Genomic DNA, 21,036 nt, shown 5'->3' with positions numbered 1-21,036 from the left:
CACCCCCAAGTCCTTCTCAGCAGGGCCGCTCTGAATCTCTTCTTTGCCCAGTCTGTAGCGGTGCCTGGGATTGCTCCGACCCAAGTGTAGGACCTTGCACTTGTCGTGGTTGAACTTCATAAGGTTGGCATCAGCCCACCTCACAAGCGTGTCAAGGTCCCTCTGGATGGCATCCCTTCCCTCCAGCGTATCAACCGGACCACACAGCTTGGTGTCATTGGCAAACTTGCTGAGGGCGCACTCAATCCCAGTGTCCATGTCAGCGACGAAGATGTTAAACAAGACCGGTCCCAACACCGATCCCTGAGGGACACCACTCGTTACCGGTCTCCAGCCAGACATCGAGCCATTGAGCACAACTCTTTGTGTGCCGCCCTCCAGCCAGTTCTTTATCCACCGAGTGGTCCATCCATCAAATTGGTATCTCTCCAATTTAGAGAGAAGGATGTAGTGTGGGACAGTGTCAAGCGCTTTGCACAAGTCCAGGTAGATGACGTCAACTGCTTTACCCTTATCCATCAATTCTGTGAGTAATTCATTCATATAAGACCTTTTAAGTAGTCAGTGACACAGAAGAATTTTGCATTTGAGGACTGGGCCAGGCCTTTGTCTTGGAGGTTGTGTTTGTTTTTCAGCAGGTGGTTGGAGTGCATCAGTGTCCATTTCTCAAATACAGATCTCTGTGAGGCAAAGGCTAGATTCTTTAAATATTAAGTAATTGATTGTTATAATTGACACCAAGTTGTCATTATATTACTCCCCCCCCCCCCCCAACATCTCAGTGAATTTTGTTAAGATTCGTGAGTTTATCCTTCCTCTTTGAAGGAAGTGAATTGTATTTTCACTTCGATGTGGACAGAGAAACTTGCCTAAAATGTTGGGGAGAAATCTGCTGTCAAACCAAAGCAGCAGCAAGCATCTTTGGTAAATCAGTTATATGAAATACATTTTAATGTCCAAATGGCATAAAAGCCTAAATTCTTTTTTTCAAGACTGTTCAGCAGCTTAAAGTATGAAGCACTCCAGATGTAAAGTATGCTGATTACTGCAAAGTTCAACTATGGATGCAAATGAGTCAAACAAAGGAGTATCAGATAATTTTTCATAGCAAATACTGAAAAGGATTTCACTCTGCTTATGAATCTAGGAAAATCAGTGATAATATTTTGAGAGTTGTGTTATAAACTATGACATTAAGTTTTCAGCACATTTATAGATTGATTTCCTGAATTCTCAGAAAACCTGTAATTTGCATCACAGGTCAGTGTTGTTAAGTGTGCTGCTCCATACCTTCAAGTTGCCTTTTAATGCAGGATTTACTACCATATATGCATTTACTGTTTTGAAGTACAACTAAACAATATAGAAGACCTTAGGCACACTGTATGAGAGGATCTGGTTTGAGACCATCTTAAGAACTTGAACGTACACAAATACATGGGACCTGATGAAATCCATCTGTGGGTCCTGAAGGAGCTGGCAAATGAAGTTGCTAAGCCGCGGTCCATCAAATTTGAAAAATCATGGCAGTCAGGTGAAGTTCCCGATGACTGGAAAAAGGGAAATATAACCCCCATTTTCAAGAAGGGGAAAATGCAAGACCCAGGGAACTACTGACCAGTCAGTCTCACCTCTGTGCCTGGCAAAATCTTGGAGCAGATTCTCCTGGAAGGCATGCTAAGGCACATGAAAAACAACAAGGTGGTTGGTGACAGCCAGCATGGCTTCACTAAGGGGAAATCCTGCCTGACCAATTTGGAGGCCTTCTATGATGGGGCTATGGAACTGATGGACAGGGGTAGAGCAGTTGACATCATCTACCTGGACTTGTGCAAAGCGTTCGACACTGTCCCCCATGACATCCTTGTCTCTAAATTGGAGAGACGTCAATTTGATAGATGGACCACTCAGTGGATAAAAAACGGGCTGGATGGCCGCATGCAAAGAGTTGTGGTTAGCGGCTCAATGTCCAACTGGTGACCAGTAACAAGTGTTGTCCCTCAGGGATTGGTATTGGAACTGGTCTTGTTCAACATCTTTGTTGGTGGCATGGACAGTGGGATTGAGTGTGCCCTCAGCAAGTTTGCCAATGACACCAAGCTGTGTGGTTCTGTTGATATGCTGGAGGGAAGGGATGCCATCCAGAGGGACCTTGACGCACTTGTGAGGTGGGCAGATGCCAGCCTTATGAAGTTTAACCATGAGAAGTGCAAGGTCCTACACCTGGGTCGGAGCAATCCCAGGCAGAGCTACAGGCTGGGAACAGAAGAGATTCAGAGCAGCCCTGTGGAGAAGGACTTGGGGGCGTTGGTTGATGAGAAACCGAATACGAGCCAGCAATGTGCGCTCGCAGCCCAGAAAGCCAACCATATCCTGGGCTGCATCAAAAGGAGTGTGACCAACAGGTCGAAGGAGGTGATCCTGCCCCTCTACTCTGCTCTTGTGAGACCTCACCTGGAGTACTGTGTGCATTTCTGGTGTCCTCAACATAAAAAGTACATGGAACTGTTGGAACACGTCCAGAGGAGTGTCACGGGGATGATCAGGGGACTGGATCGCATGAATTCTTTATTACAAGTGCTACTTGGAAGAATTTGTCTCTTATAAAGTATAAACTGGATTTTCAGTTATTTTTCTCGATATTGATGGTGGCATAGCTATTAAACTTGAACATGGAGTGAGAAATGCCAGATCCTAGTGAAAGAACTGATTATTTGCACCATAAAAAATTCAAATTCAGAAAGAGACATGCACAATCTAAAATAATCATGAATATTTTAATACATGTTATTATAAAATAATATATTATGTTTGTTATCCCAAGTCTTTTATAAATAAGTTATTAATCTATCAACTGTATGTGTTTAAGAGTAAAATAGTTTATTTTTCTGTATTTTTTGTGTATTGTTAAATTGCTAGCAGAAAAATATTAACTCTTTACCTTAGACATGAAATTGAATCACCTTGAATTTGTCAACAGGAAGAAGGTGGAGAGTGATTATGAGGCTCTTCAGGATCGACTCCATACATTGCCCAATAAACTCTCTTACGATATCATGGTATGTACGCTGTAGAGTTCACACAAGGAAATGGGCTAAAATGTTTAGTAACTCTGGTATCTGCACTGGTTGTGAGGTGTTATGTAGTACTTCGTAATGTTATGTTTATTATGGTAATAGTTAAACCTTTGCTTTTGTTTCTTTCTCTTTGAAATCCGTTGTAAATTACAGTGTTACTGACAACTGAGAACCGATGACATAAATGCTAATAGTAAACCCGACATTTGATATGTAAATCTATTGTATAGAAAACTGTAATTATGACTGAATGTCGTGGGTTCAGCAGTGCGGTCATAACATAATATGACTTATGTTACTTAGTCATTTCCTGAGAAGAGCGTGGCCATAGTATTTCCTGATTCATGGAAATAAACCCTAGAACATTGATTTTTACATAAAAAGGTGCTGCTAATTTTTGCTTCACAGATCTTCACATTGACATAGTGATCTTTCCTGGTGCTTTGAATCTTCCCTAACAGCTGCACAGCTCCCTGTGTAAACTTTATCCTGTTGGCTCACCAGAATTTTGACCAAATTGGCTTTTCTCTCTTTCTTTTGTCCCTCCTCCCTTCTCAGCTCCAATTCAAGATATATCTTTGAAGGGAGGGAAGTTGTACTGTAAATAACTGAATGGCTGATTTCAGCCCAGAGTGCCTGCCTGCTTTCTTCCTTTGACAGCTTGGCTCAGCGTATAGAACTGAGTTGTTAGTAAGATGGTGTTGGAGTATTCTTACCATGTGGACAAAGAGAGTGTTTCCCTTTCCTGTGCTAATGATTCAGCACTGGATTTTATGTGTGTAGTTCATTTACTATGTGTAAATGTGTAGCCACATGTTGTAAAGCAAAAAGATTGTGTTGTTTTGAAGCATAGCAACCCCCCCTTTTTTTTTTTAAGAAAAAAAGCTAGCTAGGGCTTATTCTTAGTTAAAACAGCAGTGTCAACTCACATCTGTTATTTTAAATATATGTAAGTGGTTCCTATCCTGTTAGCCAAATATTTTCATATGTTTTCAATTTTGCTTTCATCATTTTGGAGGAAGAGTGTACAGGCAAATAGTGCAGTCTGCTACTTGAAAACCAAGTTGGGAAGGGTACACGTGTAGGAAAAGCACATTTGGCATAGCCTTAACGTCAGGATGCTGCCCACTGGAGAACTGTTTAAAGCCATGGTACCCTTCTGGATACTGGAGCTAGGGAAGAACACTTTCCAAGGGAACTGATCCACTAGGCCAAGTGCTCTGCTTCAGTACAAATGTGATGAGAAAGCAAGTGGCTATCCTGAAGAAATGAAGGAGGTGGCAGAGGAATAAAGTAGAAGGAACTGATACAAACTGGCTGAGACAGAACTCTTTTTATCCTAAGAAAGAGAAAACTTGAAGTGGATGTGTTTTTTAGTCTTTCGCCACCTTCATTTTAACTTCAATTTGATTTTAGAATCATAGAATCATAGAATAGTTAGGGTTGGAAAGGACCTCAAGATCATCTAGTTCCAACCCCCCTGCCATGGGCAGGGACACGTCACACTAAACCATCCCACACAAGGCTTCATCCAACCTGGCCTTGAACACCGCCAGGGATGGAGCACTCACAACCTCCCTGGGCAACCCATTCCAGTGCCTCACCACCCTAACAGGAAAGAATTTCCTCCTTATATCCAATCTAAACTTCCCCTGTTTAAGTTTTAACCCATTACCCCTTGTCCTGTCACTACAGTCCCTGACAAAGAGTCCCTCCCCAGCATCCCTATAGGCCCCCTTCAGGTACTGGAAGGCTGCTATGAGGTCTCCACGCAGCCTTCTCTTCTCCAGGCTGAACAGCCCCAACTTCCTCAGCTTGTCTTCATACGGGAGGTGCTCCAGCCCCCGATCATCCTCGTGGCCCTCCTCTGGACTTGTTCCAGCAGTTCCATGTCCTTTTTATGTTGAGGACACCAGAACTGCACAAAAGAGCAGAGTAGAGGGGCAGGATCACCTTTGACCTGCTGGTTGCACTCCTTTTGATGCAGCCCAGGATACGGTCCCTAAGGGACACCACTCGTTACTGGTCTCCAGGTGGACATTGAGCTATTGTCACAACTCTTTGCGTGTGGCCATCCAGCCAGTTTTTTATCCACCAAGTGGTCCATCCATCAAATTGATATCTCTCCAAGTTAGAGAGAAGGATGTTGTGTGGGACAGTGTCAAACGCTTTGCACAAGTCCAGGTAGATGACATCAGCTGCTTTACCCTTGTCCATCAGTTCTGTAGCCCCATCATAGAAGGCCACCAAATTGGTCAGGCAGGATTTGCCCTTAGTGAAGCCATGCTGGCTGTCACCAACCACCTTGTTGTTTTTCATGTATCTTAGCATGCCGTCAAGGAGAATGTGCTCCAAAATTTTGCCAGGCACAGAGGTGAGACTTACTGGTCTGTAATTCCCCGGGTCTTCCATTTTCCCCTTCTTGAAAATGGGGGTTATATTTCCCTTTTTCTAGTTGTCGGGAACTTCACCTGACTGCCATGATTTTTCAAATATGATGGCCAGTGGCTTAGCAACTTCATTTGCCAGCTCCTTTAGGACCCGCGAATGGATTTCATCAGGTCCCATGGATTTGTGCGCATTCATATTTTTAAGATGGTCTCGAACCAGATCCTCTCCTACAGTGGGCCCAATGTCTTCATTCTCACAGTCCCTGTGTCTACCTTCTAAGACTTGGGTGGCGCAGTCAGAGCCTTTGCCAGTGAAGACCGAGGTGAAGAAGTCATTCAGAACCTCAGCCTTCTCCAAATCCTGTGTAGCCAGTTCTCCTGAGAGCTTCCTCAGGGGGCCTATTTTGTCCCTAGTCTGTTTTTTGTTTGCTATGTACCTGTAGAATCCCTTCCTATTATCCTTAACATCCCTGGCTATGTTTAATTCTAACTGGGCCTTAGCCTTCCTAACCTGGTCCCTAGCTTCCCGGACAACATCCCTGTACTCTTCCCAGGCCACCTGTCCTTGCTTCCACTTTTTATAAGCCTCTTTTTTTCATTTGAATTTTCCTCAGCAGCTCCTTATCCATCCAAGGAGGTCTCCTGGCCCTCCTGCTGCACTTCCTTCTAGTTGGGATGCAGCACTCCTGAGCTTGTAGCAGGTGATCCTTGAATATCATACAACAGACTTGGCCCCCCCGCCTTCTAGGGCTATATCCCATGGAACCTTACTAAGCAGGTTCCTGAAGAGGCCAAAGTCTGCTCTTTTGAAGTCCAGGGCAGTGAGCTTGCTACACGCTCTTCTCACTGTCCTGGGGATCTCAAACTCGACCATCTCGTGATGGCTGCATCCAAGGCTGCCCTGGAGTACCACATTCTCAACAAGCCCTTCCCTGTTGGTGAGCACAAGGTCAAGCATAGCACCTCTCCTTGTTGGCTCCTCTATTACTTGCAGAAGGAAGTTGTCTTCCACACAATCGAGGAACCTCCTGGATTGCTTGTGCCGGGCTGTACCGTCATTCCAACTGATATCAGGGTGGTTGAAGTCCCCCATGAGAACAAGGGCCTGTGAGCGTGAGGCTTTTCCTATCTGTCTGTAGAGTGCTTCATCCACAGGTTCTCCTTGATCAGGCAGTCTGTAACAGATCCCCACAGTAATGTCTCCCATGGCTGTTTTCCCTTTGACCCTGACCCACAAACTCTGTTGACTGTTCACCTGTCCCCAGACAGATTTCCATACTCTCCAGACTATCCCTAACGTAAAGGGCAACTCCCCCTCCCCGCCTGCCAGGCCTGTCTTTTCTAAAGAGCCTGTAACCTTCCATTCCAACACTCCAGTCATAGGAGCCATCCCACCATGTTTCTGTGATGCCTATTATATCATACCCCCGTAGACGTGCACACATCTCTAATTCCTCTTGTTTGTTCCCCATGCTATGGGTGGTTGTATAGAGGCATCTGAGCCGAGCTCGAAAGGAAGCCGGCTTGTTGGCTGGAGCAGCTGGAATATCTCTACATTGTTCCGAACATTTATTATAGGTGTTGGCAACTGAGTGGGTGTGTTGGGATGGAATGATGCCCCCCTCCCCCAACACATCTAGTTTAAAGCCTCCTTGACCAGTCTGGCAAGCCTCCTACCAAAACTGCTCTTCCCCTTCTTTATCGTCAGACCAGCTCCACCAGCCCCCAGTAGACCTGGCCTACAAACTTCAGTCCCTTGTTCAAGACACCCAAACCCCTGACTATGACACCACCCTTTTAACCATTTATTAACCTGGCTAATCCTTCTAGCTTTTTTTTGGTCCTACCCTGTGTCCTGGAGAAAAGACTATCTGAGCTCCAGAGCCCCTAACCACCTCTCCCAGGGCTCTGTAGTCTTTCTTTATGATCCCCAGTCTACTACTATCTATATCCCTAGCACCCACATGGAGCACCAGGAGCGGGTAATAGTCCGTGGAACTTACTAGTGCAGGCAGCCTCTCTGTAACATCCCTGGTCCGTGCTCCTGGTAGGCAGCACACCTCCCTCGAGACAGGGTCAGGCTGACAGACGAGTGCTTCTGTCCTTTTCAAAGTAGAGTCCCCTATTACTACAACCTGCAGCTTTTTCTTGGTAGTGCCAGTAGAGATCTTTACCTGTGCATCATCCGGCTGTTTGTGGTGCAAGTGCGTTTCCTTGTTAGCCTCCTGCAAGACAGCAAATCGGTTCTGCGTGGGGACAACAGATTTAGGAGGAAGCCCCTTGCTTTTAATTGTCCTTTTCCTCCTTCTTTTGTTATTTTTCTTTGTCACTAATTTCCAGCTTTCCAGGATAACAGCCTCCTTCAGTCTCCTTTGCCCAAAGGCAGCCAGACAGTTGGCAGTAGGTCTGAGGGAGCTGGTGCAGGAGGCAGGCAGGTGTGAGGGTGGACAAAGCTTCTTAGCAACAGGACTTGCCCAAGCACTGTCTGTGAAGTGTGGGCTGTGGAAGGTGTCATGAAAACAATGTTCCAGGCATTGTAATATGTGTTGGAACAGGGCTTACACATCTTAAGAATCATCTCTTAAAGTTGTGAAATGTGTTTATCCCCAGTGTACTCCTGTCTGAAGTTTTCTGAGTCAGTATTTGGAGAGTTACTAGAGGATAGGTATTGCTTGGTGGAGCATTGCTTGAAGGTTGAGGACTGGTGAATGATAAAACAAAGTGAGCTTAAGCACAGTCTGTGATCCTGCTAGTAGTCCTGCAAACTTACACTGAGGTTTCTAGGTACTTACTATTAGCAGGACAGATATTGAGAAAAGCAACTTAAATTTGAGTTGACCATACCTATTTAAGTATTTTTAACATTTTAGTAATGGTAAACTTGCTGTTATTAGGAGATGAATGTAGTCTGTGTATAACAAATATGTAACTCACCCAAATGATAATATTTTTGTCATCAAGGCTTACATGTTTAGATTAAGTGGATTGTTTTCCATGCGAGCATTCCACTATTCTATAATTTTATGTCACAAACCAACTTGTCTAGTTAAATACTTTTCAGATTTTGTAAGTACAATACTAAATTTAAATTGATCTGGTCATTTGAATAGATATGAGGGGTTAGTCATTAAATAACTGCTGTAGAATTTTTATTTCTTTAACTCTGTATTTTATTTTTTGTTAAAAACTAAGGCATGAATGACTGTCTAGGCTTTATTTTCATTTGTAATTTTCAGCAGTTTCTTCTCTGCCTTTCACAGGTACCTTTTGGTCCTCTTGCCTTCATGCCAGGAAAACTCGTCCACACCAATGAGGTTACTGTTCTGCTTGGGGACAACTGGTTTTCAAAATGCTCAGCAAAGCAGGCTGTTGAGCTCGTTGAGCACAGAAAAAAATGTATGTATGCTTCTGAACATAAATTAATAGTCAAAATTGTTTTTGTATTAATTTGTCTTTGTATTAATATATAAAATTAGTAGCATCTACACTGTGATTTTATGAGCTCGCTAACAGAAGTCTTATTCAGACATAATACCAGTTTAACACCTTATTTTCCATCTTTATATTTTATTGGATATGTCTAATTTTTTTAAAGATCTAGCCAGAGCTTTTTTTTTCTTTTTCAGTGATGCATCAGCTTAAGTTACCAAAATTCAGGTTTTGGTGTTAGATGTTAGAATACAAGATCAGTCAATATTTGTTCATGTTTGATATATGCAAAAGTAAAAAAAAGAAAAAAACCAAACCAAACTAAAACCCCCTTTCACTTTTCTTTAATGTGAGAAATGCTGTATTTTCTTCCAGAAAGTGGACTTTTGCTCTTAGTTACCTTATATTCTGTTTATATATTCTGCATATATATTATAAACCTGTATTCTATTCTCATCTTGTCTTTCTTTGCTGCCTTCTCCTCTGCTTTAGTTTTGTGGGTTGTTTTTTTTTTCCATATAATTTTCCAGTTTTCTTCTTCCTCTACACATGCTTTACTTCTGCTTTTACTTTACTTCCAGAAAGAGTACTTTTGCTCTTAGTTACCTTATATTCTGTTTATATATTCTGCATATATATTATAAACCTGTATTCTATTCTCATCTTGTCTTTCTTTGCTGCCTTCTCCTCTGCTTTAGTTTTGTGGGTTGTTTTTTTTTTTTTCCATATAATTTTCCAGTTTTCTTCTTCCTCTACACATGCTTTACTTCTGCTTGATGGTTTGGGTTTTTTTTTCTTACTTGCTGCTCAGCTGCTTTTCTGCCTCCTGCCCTCAGCGTTCCTATCCACTAGTGTGGAGAGATCCACTGCTTCTCCCTAGATGTTGTGCTGTTGGTGACCACCAAATTTATCTTCCATAGCATCACATCACAGAGGCAGACAAGACAATTCCTGGTTTTGTTTCCAGCTCTTCTTAGTTGTTGATGAGATCTTGGCTTTGAAGAGCCAGGGACACCAGCAAGTAGTGTGCATGGTGCACTTTGGAGCCTCTTTATGTTAGAAAGAGTGAGGGCCTAAAATATTTGATGTAAATGTCAAGGAAGGAAAAGCACAATGAAATGGAAAATAAGTTGGTACCTAGTAGCCTTTTCTGCCTGCTTCAGGTAAGTGCTTGAATAATTTTTTTTTGTACTGGTTTTACCTGTAATCTGTCTCATTCCTGAATGAGTGCTCACTGCAGCTTTATCCTGTGGCTGCTACAGCTACCACAACTGTTTACACTGTTTTTTTGTTTGAGTTCAGTTATCCATGTTGCTGCCTGCAGCAGAATACCTCAGAGCTTCCTATCTGAATAAGCTGTTTTTTTCCCTCAATTCTGTGCAAGCAATATTTGTGTAAGAAAAGTCAAATTTTAATAAAAATTCATTCACTGTATTACTTTAAAATATTCCTTTATGAAGAACATTGCCAAATGTATAGAATTTTTATTTTACCTATTATATTTCTTAATCTGGTTCTCCTGACACAACTTTGCAATTTTCTTTCTTACTAAACTGAATCTACATTATTTATTGTGACTCTTGTGAGATTTCAGGTCCTTATCTTTTTTTCTTAATCATCTGATACTTTTTTTCAGTGCTGCAGCATATTTTTGTCACCAATACATTCAGTGAAATCATTTGACCTTTGCATAGTAGATGTTTGAGCATTAAGTAGTCTGCTGGGAGACACACAATAAATGCTGTATTCTTTCCTTTATGATCTTTTAACTTGCATTTAAAATACAAACTCAGAAATACTAATTTCTGTTAAAGAAAAATAGTCTTTGATGCTGGATATAAACCCTCCATGCAGCTGGTAGTTCACTTCAGCTGTGTGATGGCTGCCAGTGGGAGGCTCCAAAACACAGATATTAACTAAAATATTTTTTTTAAAGGACCATTTTCAGTTTTGGATGACAAAAACCATATTAGTACATATGATTCTAAAAAAAATTACTTCATAGATACTCATTTGTCCTTTAAAAAATACAACTGACAAACTCTTTCACTCATTTTCACACTAAATAAGGGCAACTTAGAGGAGTATATTGGGGATTTTATTAGTTTAACTAGAAAAAAAGTTATGTACGTGAAAGACCTGTAGGCCATTGCTGGATAATGTGAATTGGCCACTCATGGCACAAATGAGAAAGACTAATGTTTCATAAGCATTAGTTTAAAGACTCTTTTGTGTAGTTGTTTTCATAGGTATGACTTTTGATTTCACTGGCATTTTCTGAGCATAGTTTACAGGGCAGTATATACTGGGTGTTATCATTACGTTGACACAATGTGATTTGATTTTTAGTGCAGAATTGGTTTGTTTTAGATATAAATTCCATGCATAGGTGTCGTGGTTTAAACCCAACCACAAACCTCGTTCACTCACTCCCCCCCCTTCTTGCCCTCCCCCTGCTCCTGGAGGGACAGAGAGGAGAATCGAAAAGAATGCAACTCCCACGGGTTGAGATAAGAATATTTTAGTAACTAAGGTATAACACAAATCACTACTGCTACCACCAATAATAATAATGATAAAGGAAATAACAAGAGGAAAGAATACACCACTGTCGTAGTTTAAACCAATCCACACAGGTTGTCCACTCACCCCCCCCCCCCCGACCCTCCCCACTCCCGGAGGGATGGGGAGGAAAATCAGGAGAATGTAACTCCCACGGGTTGAGATAAGAACAGCCCAGTAACTAAGGTATGACACAAATCACTGCTGCTACTGCCAATGATAATATTGATAAGAGAAAATAACAGGAGAATACGATACCACCGCCGAACGAGTTCGACCCCCCCGAAGAGCGAGAGACTGCCCCTTCCGGGTAACTTCCAGTTCCCCCTCCGGGCATGACATGCTATGGTATGGAATACCTCCTTGGCTAGTTTGGGTCAGGTGTCCTGTCCCCGCTTCCTCCCGGCCTCCCTCGTCCCCAGCAGAGCATGAGACTCACAGAGTCCTTGGCCAGAATAAACACCACTTAGCAACAGCCAAAAACAATCGGTATTATCAGCTCTCTGCCCAGGCTGGAAGTCAAAACACAGAGCTTGCACCAGTTACTAAGAAGGAGCAAAACGGCTCCTGGTAAACCCAGGACAGTATCCACCCCTTATTCCATACCATTCACATCATGCTCAGATCCCACATTTTTCAGTATACCATCAGTCTTATCTCAGTACACTCTTAGTGCATAGACCAGTCCTTATAAAGCTGCTGAGTCCATTCGGTCCATGATGTCAGGTTCCATCCCTTGTAACAGTCTTTTCAGGGCAGGAAAAGCTGTGTGCAGTGTTGGATTGTTGCCTGCTGGTGATGATTCTTCACTGCAGAACTTGTCTGGTTCTATCAGAATTCATTCTTTGTTGGGATGACGGTTGGAGGGAAGTCAGGGCCAGTCACTGGTAACCTGAAAACATCTAATTGATGGTCTCTAAAAGTATTACACAGCAGGCAACAGCACACAATTAAGTTCATTGGCTGTTTTCCCCTAAAATCAAATCCCCTTGAGGTATACATCGGACTTCCCCGTTTTCCTGCATTACCCACCAAATATATCCGGGTCCCTGAGCAAAAGCAATCCCACGAGTGGGTTTGCCTTTACCTGAAGCAGGAATAACCCAGACTGTCTTCCCCAGCAAATTCTTCATATGCACCACAGGAACTTTGTCCCCCTCTACAATATGTAAAAGTTCTGACTGGGCTGGGCCAGCTCTATTGACCGATCCTCTAGTGTTAACCAACCAGGTGGCCTTTGGTAAGTGTGTATCCCAATGCTTGAAAGTTCCCCCACCCATTGCTCTCAGTGTGGTTTTTAACAGCCCATTGTACCGTTCGATTTTCCCAGAGGCTGGTGCATGGTAAGGGATGTGATATACCCACTCAATGCCATGCTCTTTGGCCCAAATGTCTATAAGGTTATTCCGGAAATGAGTCCCATTGTCTGACTCAATTCTCTCTGGGGTGCCGTGTCGCCACAAAATCTGTTTCTCAAGGCCCAGGATAGTATTCCGGGCGGTGGTGTGGGGCACAGCATATGTTTCAAGCCATCCGGTGGTTGCTTCCACCATGGTAAGGACATGACGCTTGCCTTGGCGGGTTGGTGGGAGTGTGATATAGTCAATCTGCCAGGCCTCCCCATATTTGTACTTCAGCCATCGTCCTCCATACCAGAGAGGCTTTAACTGCTTGGCTTGTTTAATTGCAGCACATGTTTCACAGTCATGAATAACCTGGACAATAGTGTCCATTGTTAAGTCCACCCCTCGGTCACGGGCCCATCTGTATGTTGCATCTCTGCCCTGATGGCCTGAAGCGTCATGGGCCCACCGGGCCAAAAATAATTCACCTTTACGTTGCCAGTCTAAGTCCATCTGAGCCACTTCAATTTTAGCAGCTTTATCCACTTGTTGGTTGTTCTGGTGTTCCTCAGTGGCCCGACTCTTGGGTACATGTGCATCTACATGGCGTACCTTCACCACCAGGTTCTGCACCCGGGCAGCGATATCTTGCCACAGTGCAGCAGCCCAGATGGGTTTACCTCTGTGTTGCCAGTTGCTTCGCTTCCATTGCTGCAACCACCCCCACAGCGCATTTGCCACCATCCATGAGTCAGTGTAGAGATACAATACTGGCCACTTTTCTCGTTCAGCAATGTCCAGGGCCAACTGGATGGCTTTCACCTCGGCAAACTGACTTGATTCGCCCTCTCCCTCCGCAGTTTCTGCAACTTGTCGCCGAGGACTCCATACGGCTGCCTTCCATCTCCGATGCTTTCCCACAATATGGCAGGACCCATCAGTAAAAAAGGCATACTCTTTTTCACTTTCTGACAGTTCATTATATGGTGGAGCCTCTTCAGCACGCATCACCTCCTCCTCTGGTGACATTCCAAAATCTTTGCCCTCTGGCCATTCCATGATGACTTCTAGAATGCCTGGACGACTAGGATTTCCTATTCGAGCACGCTGTGTAATTAGTGCAGCCCATTTACTCCATGTAGCATCAGTTGCGTGGTGTGTAGAGGAGACCCTGCCTTTGAACATCCAGCCCAGTACGGGCAACCGGGGTGCCAGGAGGAGCTGTGCTTCAGTGCCAATCACTTCCGAAGCAGCTCGAACCCCTTCATAGGCTACCAGTATCTCTTTCTCAGTTGGGGTATAGCTGCCCTCAGATCCTTTGTACCCCCGGCTCCAAAAACCAAGGGGTCGACCTCGAGTCTCCCCTGGGGCTTTCTGCCAAAGGGTCCAGGTAGGACCATTTTCCCCAGCTGCGGTGTACAGTACATTTTTGACATCTGGCCCAGTCCGGACTGGTCCGAGGGCTACCGCATGAACTATCTCACGTTTAATTTGTTCAAAGGCTTGTTGTTGCTCAGGACCCCATTTAAAATCATTCTTCTTCCACATCACATGATAGAGAGGGCTTACAATCGAACTGTAATTTAGGATGTGCATTCTCCAGAACCCCACAGCACCCAAGAAAGCTTGTGTTTCTTTCTTATTAGTTTGTGGAGACATTGCTGTTATCTTGTTGATCACATCTGTGGGGATCTGGCGACGTCCGTCTTGCCACTTTATTCCTAAAAATTGAATCTCTTGTGCAGGTCCCTTGACCTTATTCCATTTTATGGCAAAACCGGCTTTCAGCAGGATTTGGATTATTTTCCTCCCTTTCTCAAAGAATTCTTCCGCTGTATCGCCCCACATGATAATGTCATCAATGTATTTCAGGTGTTCTGGAGCTTGCCCCTGTTCCAGTGCAGTCTGGATCAGTCCATGGCAGATGGTAGGGCTGTGTTTCCACCCCTGGGGCAGTCGATTCCAAGTGAACTGGACTCCCCTCCAAGTAAAAGCAAACTGTGGCCTGCACTCTGCTGCCAGAGGAATTGAGAAAAATGCATTGGCAATATCAATCGTGGCATACCACTTGGCTGCCTTTGACTCTAATTCATACTGAAGTTCTAGCATGTCCGGTACGGCAGCACTCAATGGCGGTGTGACTTCATTCAGGCCACGATAGTCTACTGTTAGTCTCCACTCTCCGTTGGAATTTCGCACTGGCCATATGGGGCTATTAAAGGGTGAGCAGGTCCTGCTGATCACTCCCTGACTCTCCAGTCTACGAATCAGCTGATGGATAGGAATCAGGGAGTCTCGGTTGGTGCGATATTGCCGTCGGTGCACTGTTGTGGTCGCGATTGGCACTTGTTGTTCTTCAACTTTCAACAACCCCACAACAGAAGGGTCCTCTGAGAGACCAGGCAAGGTGGACAGCTGCTCAATTTCCTCAGTCTCCAAAGCAGCAATACCAAAAGCCCATCGGTACCCTTTGGGGTCTTTGAAGTACCCTCTCCTGAGGTAGTCTATGCCCAGGATGCATGGAGCCTCTGGACCAGTCACAATGGGGTGCTTTTGCCATTTCCTCCCAGTTAGGCTAATTTCAGCCTCCAATACAGTCATCTCTTGGGATCCTCCTGTCACTCCAGAAATATAGATGGGTTCCACCCCTTGACAGCTTGACGGCATCAGGGTACACTGTGCACCGGTATCTACTAAAGCCTTATACTTCTGTGGGACTGATGTGCCAGGCCATTTGACCCACACAGTCCAGTAAATCCGATTATCCCCTACCTCCACCTGGCTGGAGGCAGGGCCCCTCTAATAGTCATCACAACTTTGAACACTTAAGTCATATTGAAAGGGATTATTCTTCGCTATCACAGGAGCTGGAGTAAAGTCAGCTCTTCCACTCCATCTGGGGGCCTGCTCACCAGAGACTGAAGCCGCAGCTCTCATGGGATGATGAGTCTTGGGCCTTGCTCCCCTCTTCAATTCGCCCACTCGTTCCTCCAAAACTGAAGTAGGTTTTCCGTCCCACTTTGTCATGTCTTCTCCGTGATCCCGCAGATAAAACCATAGGGTGGCCCGTGGCGTATACCTCCTGTATCTTCTCTCTCGAAGAATAGGACGCCTTTTGTTAATAGCTGAGACGTGTGTTGGTACACGTGAGGAGCTGGATAAATCAGATAGATCGTCCCTCAATTGTTTGAGATTCTGGGACAGTTTTTCCACAGATGAGATGATGGAAGGGGTGAGGTTGTCTTCGAACTCTCGGAGTTTATGAATCATTTCATCCACTGTCAGTGGTACTATATAATTCCAGGTTACTGTTGCCAATGAATGGGCATATGATGACGGTGCATTCCGTGTTAGTTTTCGCCACATGGGTCGTGTACATTTGACTTCATCTGGGTCTTTGGGTACATCCCCATTATTTGGCTTGATGTGATTGATCATCTCTACGATGGCTGATTCCCTCAGAGACTGGATGCCTTTGTCTAAAGTAGTCCACTTAGCCGAACGACTCATGACATCATCCTTGTATGGAAACCTTTCTTTCACAGCTGCCAAGAGCCGCCTCCAAAGACTGAGGGACTTTATCTCTCTTGCAATTGCTTTGTCAATTCCCCCTTCTCTAGCAAGTGATCCCAGCTGCTTGGCTTCACTACCTTCTAGTTCGTGACCATCGGCCCCATTGTCCCAGCATCAGAGCAAACAGGTGATGATGTGCTCCCCTGGTTGACGGGTAAAATCTTTTCGCATATTCCGTAGCTCAGTTGAGGTCCGAGGTCGAGAAGTCACCTCTTCTTCTTCTTCGTCATCATGCGATGATGACTCCTCCTCAGATTCTGGACCCAGTGGTGAATACATTGTTTCTTCATCTTGCTTCACCCTTCTTGCCTCCTTTTTGCTTTTTCTCTTGCGTACAGGGGCAACTGATATTGGTACAAATTGATCCTCTGGTTTAGCTGCAGTGATTTTCACTGTGGTTTGAGTAGCAACTGTACTTGTCGCTGAGGATGGTGTAGCTGCTGTACTTGGAGCTGGGGTAGCCGTGATGTCTACTGCAGCCAGAGTTTGGGTAGCGACTGTACTTGTCGCTGGGGGTGGTGTAGCTGCTGTGCTTGGAGCTGGAGTAGCTGCACTGACTGTTGCTTTGCCCTCAGATGCAGGGGCATTTTTTTCCTTCTGAAGGTGTTGGATAGTGTTGAACAAAGCCCTGTAAGCATAGGCCATGCCCCAGCACGTTGCCGTGATTTGTCCGTCTCTGGTATGGCCAGACTGACCACACACCTCATTTAAGTGTTTTACTAATTCTTCCGGATTTTGCACTTGTTCGGTGGTGAAATTCCAAAGTACTGGAGGAGCCCACTGACCTAGATACTTGCCCATACTATCCCACACACCCTGCCACTCATGGCTGTCCAGCCCCAGGGAAAATCTCTTGGTCCTCCTATATCGTCGTTTAACCCCAGACAAGGCCCAGACCTGACTCTGCTTAACTCTTGAAATCAGACGAGATGGTTGTGGGCAAAACACACTCTGTATGCGGGCCAACATGGAAATCCCCATCACAATCAGCAAACAGGTCTCAACAATATTAAAAGGCCATTCAAGAACTTCAAAACTCTCAAATGATGCTGTAGCTGGTCTGAGAGCGGGGCTAGGAGGGTAAAAGAGTGTTTCCTTCGCAGGTTGACCACCCGAGAAGGAGAAAAAAGATGTGAAATTGCTAAGCACCTGTATTATATACCTCCCAAAGTATAAAGGTGGTGACCACACTGGGAGCATAAGACCGATCAGTTTCATGATCAATGATTCTATTGTATTGCAAGTCATTATAAAAAAGTACAATGAGACAAAAACCTTAGCCCACGCCCCACACTTGAAAAACATTACCACAGCAAATACCGGCTGTATGTAATGTGCAGAGTTCTGAACCTGTGAGATCCAGAGGAACAGCTTTGAGAGCCAATAAATCAGCATTGTGACGAGTGACTATTAATCTGGTCAGATCTGTCGTTATCTCAACCCTTCGAGCCCCACGTTGGGCGCCAAAAAGAACTGTCGTAGTTTAAACCAATCCACACAGGTTGTCCACTCACCCCCCCTCCGACCCTCCCCACTCCCGGAGGGATGGGGAGGAAAATCAGGAGAATGTAACTCCCACGGGTTGAGATAAGAACAGCCCAGTAACTAAGGTATGACACAAATCACTGCTGCTACTGCCAATGATAATATTGATAAGAGAAAATAACAGGAGAATACGATACCACCGCCGAACGAGTTCGACCCCCCCGAAGAGCGAGAGCCTGCCCCTTCCGGGTAACTTCCAGTTCCCCCTCCGGGCATGACGTGCTATGGTATGGAATACCTCCTTGGCTAGTTTGGGTCAGGTGTCCTGTCCCCGCTTCCTCCCGGCCTCCCTCGTCCCCAGCAGAGCATGAGACTCACAGAGTCCTTGGCCAGAATAAACACCACTTAGCAACAGCCAAAAACAATCGGTATTATCAGCTCTCTGCCCAGGCTGGAAGTCAAAACACAGAGCTTGCACCAGTTACTAAGAAGGAGCAAAACGGCTCCTGGTAAACCCAGGACAACCACCTCAACACCAGCCGACCAATAACTCAATAACTCGCCCCACTCCCCCCAGCCGAGCACCGACCGATACCTCGTCCAACCCTGCAGTGCCCAGCCCTTCCAGGTAACTCCCCGTTACATCCTGGGCATGACATGCTGTGGTATGGAATACCTCTTTGGTCAGTTTGGGTCAGGTGTCCTGTCTCTGCTTCCTCCCTGCCTCCCCTCCTCCCTGGCAGAGCACGAGGCTCAGAAAGTCCTTGGCCAGATCAAACATTTGAGCAGCAACTAAAAACATCAGCGTTATCAGCTCTCTTCCCAGGCCAAAAAATGAAAACATAGCACTGCACTAGCTACTAAGAAGGAGAAAAATGACTGCTACTGCTGAACCCAGGACAATAGGTCACAGAAACTGTAAAAGAGGGCATGCTTCCTGCAGAGGATTACATTGCAAGCAGTCCTGAATGTCCTATGTGCCAGCCAGAAGGTCCTAACAACAGCAAAGCTTTTTTAAGCATGTGCTTACGGCCAGCGTGTGATGCATAGGAATTGGAGTCTGAATAGAGCAAAGAAAGGCTCATGCTGGAATTGCTTCCCAAACAGCTGGCAATATTTGTTGATGGTTTGTTTCTTCAGTGACCTACATTTTTGGGTTTTATCCAATGTTACTCTAATTTAGATGGGTATTTTTTTCATAACTAGCTGGTCAAATCTGTTCAGATAACCAAAATGAACTTAATTAGTATAGCACTAGTAATTCAGTGCTTTAACATAAATTAAGAGTTTTAAGGAAATAAATACAAGGCACACATTTTCATTGCTTACCACATCTTGTGTCCCATTCTCCTGAATGGTGAGGAGCTGGAGAGCATCTGCTTGGGGCTTAAGTTTTTTAGTGGGATTGGCTCTTAGGTAGAAAAGGGTAAGAGATTCCTGTAATTCACTTCTGAGTGTTTTTTCTTGCTGATTCTGGGGTGTTTTCTTTATTGCCTTTGACTTGTTTTGTGGGGGTCTGCCCATTGAAGACCTCTGGTCACCAGGGGTGACCCTGTTTGCCTTTGAGGATGCCACTGCCCTAACACTTAATTTAATCAAGGTTCACAGAAAATTATCTTTACAGTTTGATTCCTTCTGTATGTGTTGGATTCATGCAAGAATGGACAATATGAATTTGCATGTTTAAGCAGGAGTAGTGCAAGATAAATCAAACAAAGTCAGTGAGCATAAATCCTTAGAAGTTAGGGGTAGCAATAAGAGTGTACTATATATAAAAGCTTTAAATATTGCTTAGTACTAATTAGGTCATCTTTTTTTGTCTCAGTAGTTTTGTTAAATTTGCTTTTTAAAGGAGAGGAAGTGAAAAAACTGTTTGCTTCTGTGGAATAGAGAAATGCCCAGCCAGAACAGATAAATTTCTTGTTTAAAATTTATTTGACTGAAAGGAATAATTGAAGGGTGACTGTACTGCATTTTAAATGCACTTTAACTGTCATAGCTATAGAAAGCCCTATTTTGGGGCTATATTTTTGCATGCTTAGCTTTTGATTTAGATGCAAACTGTTCAGCACTGTGATTTGTTGAAATGTATTTGGTAAAATTTGGGACAGTCACTCATGTCAAATGTTACTTTTTCATAAAATATTGATCATGTCTTCTTGAATAATATCTGAGTTGCAGCAGGTCTTAGTTTGCTGTACATTTTTGTGACATCCTAGATTTTCAGTTAGTTCCAAAACTGTAAAAAAAAAAAATCCAGTGAAGTTTATGGAATTGCCAAGTATATTTGTAATTGTTTTAAATTTGTTGCAATTTGTTAAGCCAGGTAGTACAGATAATGGGAAACACATTGCACACGTTTGTGTGAAAAATGTGAACAAATTGTGAAGGAGATTAAAGGATATGTATACCAAATTCCATTATAATAAAAGAAATTAGCTTTTAAAGTATGTCACAGTTTAGCACAACAATAATGCAATTGAAGGTTTTTCTCTTACAATTATCTTGCTTAAGGTACTTCTTAATATTTCTGTTCTTCTCAAGGCAAGACTGTATTGTCTCAGAATTTAAAGAGGGAATAAAGATTCTTTTTGTCAATGTGGGATTATATGTTTTATGTGTTTGCGATGATATAAATTACATTTTTTCTCTATATCGGTAATCACGTTAATTCTTTAAGATGGGAAATTTTTCATTGCAATAGTCCCTGTGGTAGTTACTGTAGAAAGAAAAATAGATTTTTCTTGTAAATATTTATGGATTATTTCAGGATGCTAGATATTCCAAATGTCTAAACACTTTAAAAGGTGGGAAATTAAAACATGCACACAGAACTAGGAGTGATTTTATTGTGTTAAAAATTTATCAGATAAAAACAAAATCCTACTTAAAGGAGAGTTGTTGAACTACTGAGCAATTGTGTCTTCAGTATATGTAAGAATACCCTTACAGTGTCATGCTGCAGATGAATTAATGAAATTAAAATACTGATTACATTAACATACAGTATTGTGATAGTACCCAATTGTAAATTGCAGAATGTAACCTTTAATGCAAATATTTGTGTCAATCAAAATTGACTGATATCTTAGTATATGGGATTTAACAGATGCCATTTTTTTAAATAAGATGATCCAGGCAAATGAGGACAAGTTTGAATTCGTTCCTTATCAGCAT

At 43.6% G+C, this 21,036-nt stretch overlaps 1 protein-coding gene across 6 annotated transcripts in view; it reads left to right on the top strand.

Moving 5' to 3' along the window:
* LOC136004503 (unconventional prefoldin RPB5 interactor-like) overlaps positions 1 to 21,036 on the top strand; it is an 88,092-nt gene that overhangs the window by 33,373 nt on the left and 33,683 nt on the right. For all 6 annotated transcript variants that reach the window (XM_065661038.1, XM_065661036.1, XM_065661040.1 and 3 more), the window contains 2 exons: positions 2,981 to 3,059; positions 8,728 to 8,863. In XM_065661038.1, coding sequence (XP_065517110.1) covers positions 2,981 to 3,059; positions 8,728 to 8,863 — 215 coding nt within the window. The remainder of the gene's footprint in view (positions 1 to 2,980; positions 3,060 to 8,727; positions 8,864 to 21,036) is intronic.

Source organism: Lathamus discolor, chromosome W, assembly GCF_037157495.1.
Source record: "Lathamus discolor isolate bLatDis1 chromosome W, bLatDis1.hap1, whole genome shotgun sequence".
In the NCBI taxonomy this organism is placed as follows: domain Eukaryota; kingdom Metazoa; phylum Chordata; class Aves; order Psittaciformes; family Psittacidae; genus Lathamus; species Lathamus discolor.
This window is presented reverse-complemented; position numbering and strand designations above follow the sequence as displayed.